This window comes from Rhincodon typus, chromosome 5 (assembly GCF_021869965.1).
Source record: "Rhincodon typus isolate 14 chromosome 5, sRhiTyp1.1, whole genome shotgun sequence".
NCBI lineage: Eukaryota > Metazoa > Chordata > Chondrichthyes > Orectolobiformes > Rhincodontidae > Rhincodon > Rhincodon typus.
This window is the reverse complement of record NC_063336.1, coordinates 82,996,955-83,005,668: the sequence shown is the minus strand read 5'-3', so window position 1 is coordinate 83,005,668 and position 8,714 is coordinate 82,996,955. Positions and strand designations below refer to the sequence as shown.

The 8,714-nt window shown below is 42.3% G+C and overlaps 2 protein-coding genes across 12 annotated transcripts in view; one reads left to right on the top strand and one right to left on the bottom strand.

Moving 5' to 3' along the window:
* Positions 1-5,614, bottom strand: part of LOC109918208 (katanin p60 ATPase-containing subunit A1) — a 41,481-nt gene extending 35,867 nt beyond the window's left edge. For 2 of the 6 annotated variants that reach the window (XM_020518109.2, XM_020518110.2), the window contains exon 1: positions 5,475-5,610. In XM_020518109.2, coding sequence (XP_020373698.1) covers positions 5,475-5,483 — 9 coding nt within the window. In that variant the 5' untranslated portion in view covers positions 5,484-5,610. Of the gene's footprint in view, positions 1-5,474 lie in introns of all 6 variants that reach the window. The other 4 variants (XM_048596561.1, XM_048596560.1, XM_048596563.1 and 1 more) reach the window with 4 other exon arrangements.
* The window catches only part of ppil4 (peptidylprolyl isomerase (cyclophilin)-like 4), a 36,929-nt gene continuing 32,975 nt past the window's right edge, over positions 4,761-8,714 (top strand). For 2 of the 6 annotated variants that reach the window (XM_048596567.1, XM_048596565.1), the window contains exons 1-2: positions 5,653-5,808; positions 6,796-6,863. In XM_048596567.1, coding sequence (XP_048452524.1) covers positions 5,739-5,808; positions 6,796-6,863 — 138 coding nt within the window. In that variant the 5' untranslated portion in view covers positions 5,653-5,738. Of the gene's footprint in view, positions 4,837-5,651; positions 5,858-6,276; positions 6,439-6,795; positions 6,864-8,714 lie in introns of those variants that run through there. The other 4 variants (XM_048596568.1, XM_048596566.1, XM_048596564.1 and 1 more) reach the window with 4 other exon arrangements.

The window sequence follows — 8,714 nt, the reverse complement described above, 5'->3', positions numbered from 1 at the left end:
GGCCTGAAACGTCAGCCTTCCTGCTCCTCTGATGCTGCTTGGCCTGCTGTGTTCATCCAGCTCTACACCTTGTTATCCCAAGTTGTATACACTCGTCTTTACCCTTTCCTTTCCCAGTTTTTTAAAAATTTAAATTTGAGAATCAAGACATTTTGGTAGGTCTAATAAGGGATGGGCATGCACAATGAATAGTAGGTCCTGAGGGAGTACGAAGGAACAAAGGGACCTTTGTGTACAAGTCCACAGATCCCTGAAGGTGTCTGTATGCACTATGCTTGCCTTCATTTGCTGCAGCATAGAGTATGGAAGCAAGGAAGTCTTGTTATAATTCAATAAAATATTGATTAGGCCAAAGATGGGATGCAGTGTGCAGTTCTAATCCCCATACCATTGAAAGGACATGATTGTTCAGGAGAAGGTGCAGAGGAAATTGACCAGCATGTTGCTTGGGATGAAAAGTTTCAGTTATGAGGAGAGACTGGGTTTGTTTTCCTTAATGCAGAGAAGGCTTTTTTTTCTGAAGGGGGGGGGTCATCATCTGATTGAGGTCTCCAAAATTATGAGAGATATAAAGTGACAATCTCTTCCCCATGGCAGACATGTCAAAGGCTAAAGGGCAGAAGTTCAATGAGGAGGGCAAGTGGTTTAGAGGAGATATGACAAAGAATGTTTTCAGCCAGTGGGTGGTAGATATACAGAACACACCGCCTGACTCTTGTAACATTTTAGAAGCATCTGGATGAGTACTTAACATGTCAGGGTACAGTAGGCTATGGACCAAGTGCAGATAAATTGGATTTGCATAGTTTGGCCGGCAGAGACGTGGCAGGCCCATTTACCTCCTCCCTCACCAGTATCCAAGGGCCCAAACATACCTTCCAAGTGAAGTAACACTTGACCTGCACTTTCCAGAATCTAGTCAACTGCATTCGCTGTTCACAATGTGGTCTCCTCTACACTGGGGAAACAAACTGTAGACTGGGTGACTGCTTCGCAGAACATCTATGCTCTGCTCGCAAAAAAAAAGACCCTGAGCTTCCAGTTGCCTGCGACTTTAAGACACCACCCTGTTCCCTGGCCAACGTCTCTGTCTCAAGCTTGCTCTAGTGTTCCAGCGAAGCTCAGCGCAAGCTGGAAGAACAACACCTCATTTTCCGCTTGCGGGACCTGCAGCCCTCCGGACTCAATATTGAGTTCAATAATTTTAGGGCCTGAACTCTCCCATGTCCTAGCCCCCAACCCCACACACCGGTCCTTGTTATCACATAGCTTGCCATCAGACACCACCTATTGTTAGTCACTAACAGTTCCTATTAACAGCTATTCACCAGATCATTATCAACTCCTTTGTCTATCCAACTGCTCTTCTCTCTCTGGACTCTATCCTTTATCCTATCGTTTACTCCCTACTCCATCCCTCTCCCTATTTTTTGCATCTAAACCAACATTTTCCCAGCTACCATCAGTTCTGAGGAAGGGTCACTGGACCTGAAACGTTAACTGATTTTTTTTTCCCCGCCACAGATGTTGCCAGACCTGCTGAGCTTTTCCAGGAACTTCTGTTTTTGTTGTTGGCAGGCCGTATGACTGTTAGCCCATTGACTTAGCCTAATGTAATTTTCCTACCAATGGCCATGTTTGGTATAACTGACCCTGTTCTTGTTTTGTTTTGTCAGTCTATACTAGTTACACACTTGCATTTGCTCCATTCTGACACAGAACCATGACAAATTTTCTTACCATCTCTTTGTTTCTCTCTATATGCCTTGCCTTTCACTGTCTGAAAATATAAAAATTACCAAATGATGACTCTCTTCAAACAATAAAAATACTTGCATAAATGTACATTTGACTTTTGTAGCAATCACTGTCCAGTTTACCACTCCATAAAGCCACATTCGTCTCAAACTGATTTCAATCCTACTTAAACATGCACCTGCCCTTTTAGCAGTCATATGTCCAGGACTTTAATCATGATATTCTCCTTTCACACTGTCCGGGAAACACTCGCTCACCTCTTTACCTGACTATTATTTTGTTGCCATTCTTTTCACAAGAACATCCTTCTCAAAAAAGACAATAAGATGTAGGAACAGAACTAGGGCATTCAGCCCATTAAGTCTGCCCTATCATTCAATGTGATCTAGGATGACCTGATAATTAACTCCACTTTCCTGCCTTTTCCCCATAATCCTCGATTTCCTTAAGGATTAAAAAAAAACTGTCAGTCAATCTCAGTCTTGAATATTCTTAATGGCCAATCTTCAACCACCTTCTGCGATAAAGAATTCCAGAGTCACCATCCTCAAGAAATTCCTCATCTGTCTTAAATGTACGACCTCTTATTCTGAGATTATGCGCTATGATCCTAGACTCTACCACATGGGAAAACAACTGGTCAGGTTCCATAAAAATCTTATATGCCTCAATAAGGTCACCTCTCAGTCTTCTACAATCCAAGGAGTACAGGCCCAATTTTCTCATCCTTTCCACACTGGACAGTCCTTCCATACCCGGTGTCAGTCTAATGAATGCTCTCTGAACCACCTCCAATGCCAGTATATCTTTCCTTAGATAAAGAGCCCAAAATCATTCACAGTACTCCAGCTGTGGCCAGAGAGACCTTTGCATAGTTTTAGCTAAACTTTTCTATTTTCATATTCTATTCTCTTTGAAGTAAAGGTCAACATTTCAAGTGCCTTCCCTATTACCATCTGAACTTGGATGCTAACTTTTTGTAATTCATGGATGAAGACTCCCAGGTCCTTCTGTTCCGTAACTTTCTGCAGTCTCTCTCTCTTTAAATAACATCTAGCTCCACTATTATTACTGCCAAAATGTGCAACCTCACATTTCCCCACATATATTCCATTTGTTAAGTTTCTGTTCACTCACTAAACCTGGCTATACCCCTGGCTTTTGTCATATCTGTAAACCTATTCTTCATCTAGGTTATGAGTCCTCATGATTCCCAAACATCTGTTTGCACCAACACTTAACAGCTAATGCAATTCTCGACTGTGTGCCGTTAACGCCATTTTTCTCTATTCCTCTCTCCTAACCACACATTAATACCAACCTTTCTCTGCACAAAATGGAACAACCATGAAAACCAAGGAACAATATCATTCAAAATCCCAATCTTGTCATAAAAAACCATATGTCACAAGCATCAACAATTCAAGGAATTCAAAATAGACAAAGAAAATGCTGTAAAATGAAAATTAACTGATCTCCTGTCCCATGTTCTCTTAACAAAGGTAGTAGGAGGCCATTTGGCTCTTCAAGCCTCCTCCACCATCTAAGCAAATCATAGCTGATGCTCTATCTTAACACCATTTTCCCCACACTCAACCATTTCCCTTAATGTCTTCAATTCCTAGAATCTATTTTGAACATAATCACCACACCTCCACAAGCCTGAAGTGGAGAAGTCCAAAGATTCACCACTCTAGGTGAAGAAAAAGCCTCCTCATTGTCAATCTTAAATGGCCATTATTATTCCGAAACTGTATCCCCTGGTTCTAGGCATTCCAGCCAGGGGAAATGTTTCTCCTGCAACTACTTTGTCAAGTCCTGCAAGAATTTTATACATTACATTAAAGTTATTTTTAATTCTTCTGAAGTTGAGACACTACAGGCCCAGTCTAATCAATATCGCTTTGTCGGCTAATCCCACCAACTCAGGAATCAGTTTGGTCAATCTTTGTTGCGTGCCGTCTATAACAATATACCCTTCTTCACATAAGGAGACTAAATATACAATATCTAGATGTGGTCTCTATACAATTAGATGTTCAGGCTCTATACAATTGCAACAAGACTTCATTAATACTGTACTCTGAACTGCCTGGAATAAATGTCAACATATCATTGGCCTCCCCAATTGCCTGTTGTATGCTTATGTTAGCTTTCAATGAATCGTGAACAAGGATACCCAGATCCTTTTAGGCATGAACATTTTCCAATCTCTCACCATTCTCAAAATAATCTATATTCCTGCTTTTACTCACAAAGAGGGTAACTTTACAATATTTCCACATTTTATTTCATCTACAGTGTTGTTGCCCATTCACTTAACCCATTTAAACCCCCTTGGAGTCTCTGCATCCTCTTAACTCCCACTCCCACCTAGTTTTGGATCTTCAACAAACTTGAAAATATTACACTTGGTTGCCTATGACCAAAATATTTCTACAGATCATGTGCTCTAATTTTATTTGATAACCGTTTACAGGGTCTTATCAAAAGCCTTTAGAAAGTCCAAATATGCCACATCTATTGGTCTCCCATATCTATTCTGCTAGCTGCATCCTCAAAAAGCTCAAACGGATTTGTCAACACAATTTCCCTTTCATTAATTGGTGTTATCTGAGCTCAATCCCACCATTATTTTAAGTATCCAGTTGTAAAACCCTCTATGGTAGATCCTAAAATCTTCCCATTACTGATGTCAGGTTAACAAGTCTGTGGTTCTCTGTTTTCTCTCCGTCTAATTTAAATAGCGAGATTACATTTGCTATCTTCCAAACTGCAGAATCTATTGAATTTTGGAAAACGGCAATAACTCCATCATCTCTTCGGCCACCTCTTTCAAAACTAGGAGATATGGTTCATAGGTCCAGGGTAATTTGCCAACTTTCAGTCCCATGTAACACATCCAGCATTTGATATTTGAAGTCACTACTCAAAGCCACGAATATTCTCTCACAGTTCGGGGACAACTTTTTTCTGCTTCCTTTCCACTCTTCAATATTCTTTTCCTCATGGCGGCAGCCACCCACCTTCGTCGTTTTGCTACTTGTATTAAACTAAACTACACAACTTTGATGAAAGGTCAGCGAACCGAAAGGTTAACTCTCGTTTATGTTTGCTTATGATATTGTCTGACCCGCTAAGTGTTTTAATACGTTTTTACTTTTTTTTGCCTCATCTACCATGAAGGCAGCAGGGACTGAGTCAGTGAGAAATAAACGAGGGGACATTCTGGGGAAGGGTCGCTGCACCCGAAATGTTAACTCTGCTTCCGCTCGACATATGCTGCCACACCTGCCGAGTTTTTCCAATAGTTTCTAGTTTTGTTTCTGATTTCCAACAACCGCAGTTCTTGGGTTTTGTGTTTTTTTAAGCAACAGTTCGGAATGGGGACAATCATCCTGCCCTGTTTGGAGTAAATACTGAAAAACAGCCACAGTACTGATACAGAAGTGGACAGTGTCACTTTCCCCTCTCCCTCCATTTAAAAAAAAAGCATTATGCAGACATTCAAGTAAAAAAAATTGTGGTGTTACAAACGAGAGATAAAGTGTATAGTAGAAGCTAAAGAGGGGAAAGGGGGGATTGCAAGTGGAAACTAAGTTGCCGAGCATGCCTAACTTTTCCGGGTTCAGGTATCACAGTATTTGTTTATTTTATAACAGGGCAATGGAATATAGCGATTCTAACCTTGACCTAACTAAACTATGCTGAAGTACCTGTTGCATCCGAGCATAGACGTACAAAACCGGTATATCGATCAATACGATGAGCGACCACCGCCTAGAAACTTCTGGAGGTGGCACAGATAACGATGGGGAGGGATAGACTGCACAAGCGCAGGCGCGTAGGACAGGGACCTTGGCGACGGCAGCGCAGGCGCAAAGTATTAGGCCGCCTTCTCCGGCGGGAGTATATCACTCTGAGCGGTGTCAGGTGACGCGATTCACCTGGCAGCCATTTCGCGACGTCGTGCAGACAAAATGGCGGTGCTGCTTGAAACGACCCTGGGAGATTTGGTGATCGATTTGTATACGGAGGAGAGGCCTAGGGGTTAGTGGTAATTTGAAGAGGCAGTTCTCAGTACACATTCCTTTCTATGGTTAGGCTCGTTCACATTCTTTAAACAAAAAAAGTTCTGTAACGCGACGTGGAGAAGCCTCAACGGTCCAGCTTTACGTATTTTCTGCAGTATTATCCAAGATCTGAAGACATCGCAAAACATTGCACAGCGGGTTCAATACTTAACTGTAGTCACTGTCCTATTTAAGCACAAGCTCCTACAAATATCAGTGTGGTGATGACCAGATAATTTTAGTGATGTTAACTGACAAATATGTCGCTACCGAGGAGAACACCCCTATTCAAAACAGTGGCCACTTTTGCATTCACCTGAAGGGCAGTGAGGGACTCGATTTGAGACAAGTACTGTGTTGCAGTATTAGTTTGATTGAGTGAGACTTGAACTATCCGTCCTGAAGAAGGGTAGTAACCGAAATATTGACTGCTCCTTTCTTCTAGAAGCTGCCTGTCTTGCTGTGTTCTTCCAGCCTCCTGTTTGCCTACCTTGAACTCACAATTTCCTGACTGCCAGGCGCAAGAGACTCAGAATTATAGTTTTTTACAATGCACTGGCGATTTAAAGAAAACGCAGATGAAGCTGCCCCAGAACATTTCACACTGGTAAAGCATGTTAAAGCTGAAATGAAGGCACCTTTTTTTTTCTTTGAAGCTTGATGCAGTTTAAAAGTAGAACTTCTGAGATTTCTGTAGTGTTTCATATATGCAGAATTTGCCTTAGTGGAGGGGAAACGATTTAAAAAAGTCAATACCTAGCAAGAAAACGGAGTTGTGAAAAAGCAAGGAGGCATTTGAAACAAGGAGGGAGGTTGAGGAATGTGAAGAAACCAAAGAAGTTGCTGAAAGATTGTTCACAATTAATAGATCAAAGTTTCTGAAATACCAGTAATCTCCTCATGATATCCTATTTGATGTGAAATAATTTTGAGCTTAACTTTTTTATATTTTTTTTGTTTGTAGCCTGCTTGAATTTTCTGAAGCTTTGTAAGATCAAGTATTATAACTACTGCCTCATCCACAATGTTCAGGTGAGTTTCTATTAGCTTTTACAATCTTTAAACCTTGTAAATTTTCCCAAAAATGTTCTTCATAAATTGTTTGATCTGGTATTTTGTAATGCATGTTATTTATTATTAACAACCCAGGGAACTAGATTGTATGGCACATTGGCTTTTTTTAAAATTCAAGGATGTGGGCATCATTAGCTGGGCAAACATTTATTATCTTGTCACCCTTCAGAAAATGAGCTGCTTTCTCGAATCACTGCAGTCCATATTGTGTCAGTAGACCCATTAGAAACAGTGTTCCAGGATTTTGACCCAGCATCACTCAAGGACCAGTGGCACCCAAGTCAATGGCTTGGAGGGAAACTTACAGCTGGTGGTGTTCCCAGGTATATTGTCCTTGCCCTGCTAGATGGTAATGATTATTGGTTTGGAAGATGCTGTTGAAGTTCTGCAGTGTATCTTGTAGATGCTGCTACTGAGCATCAATGGTGAAGGGCGTGAATGTTTGTGGATATGGTGCCAATAAAGTAGGCTGCTTTGTCCTGGATTGTGTTAACCTTCTTGAGCATGGTTGGAGGTACACTCATCCAGGTGAGAGGGTAGTATTCCATCACACCATTGACTTGTGCTTTGAGGAGTCAGGAGGTGAGTTACTTGCTGCAGAATTCTGAGCCTCTGACCTCCCTTGCAGCCACAGTATTTATATAGCTAGTTCAGTTCAGTGTCTGGTCAATGGTAATTCCCCAGAGGTGTTAATATTTGGGGGTTCAGCAATGACAATGCTGGGAATGGTTAGATTCTGTGTAATTGGAAATGGTCATTGCAAGGGACTTATGTGGTGCAAGTGTTGTTTTGATGCGGAGGTGCTGGTGTTGCGCAGCCCCTTTGTCAGGTGCAGTGACAGAGAACAGCACACAAACACATTGCGTGGAATGTCAGATAATTCTTTGCAGGTGACTAAGAGTGTTATGCAGTGAGTAAAGTGTCAACAGGTGAATAACCAGTGAAGCGATGACTTATAATCCAATTAAATGAGGCAGAGAGGTAATCACAAAAAATTAAAACTGTGTCTGTGTGCTCTTGTGTCACTGCACCTGACAAAGGGGCTGCGCTCTGAAAGCTTGTGATTTCAAATAAACCTGTTGGACTGTAACCTGGTGTCATGTGATTTCTGACAAATGTTGTTTGCCATTTGTCAGCCCAAATCTGGATAATACAACTAAGTTTGGACAATAATTGCTGACCCACCCCGTAATGCCCACATCCCATGAATAAAATCAAATGCTAATGTGCTGTACTATCTGGTCCTCTCTACTCTTTTGATATTAAATATTGCTGTATTTGGAGGTGAGCTGCTTATAATTTTAGTAAAGCCCAAACAGATTTGTGAACCGTGGTGAGTCTGCCAAAGACTTATGGAATATTCACTTGAACTGTGGAGAACACTTAAGATTTCACAGATTTAGATTTTCTTTGTCCATGGTCAGTAACAGCAAAGCCCTCCTTCACGTCTTGGCCACCTACCCTTCCTCACCTTGTACCGTCCGCTCCCGTTCCTACCTGCCCCTCACACCCCGTTCCTACCTCACCAGTCCCCGCCTTTTCCAGCTACCTCTCCAACCCAACCCATTCCATCCCGTCCCCTCCCACCTGCCCCATGCCCACTCGTTATATCCCCAACACCCCCCCCCCCCCCCCCCACCTGCTCCATGTCGTCCACTCCATTCCATTTCCTCCCGCCTGTCCCCGCCCATCCACTCCTACCCATTACAGCTCGCTCCCCCCACTTCCGGCCCATCTCACCTCCTGACCAGTCCAGCCCATCCCCCTCCTGTCCATTCCTCCCACCCCTTCCCCCCTCCCCCCCCCCCC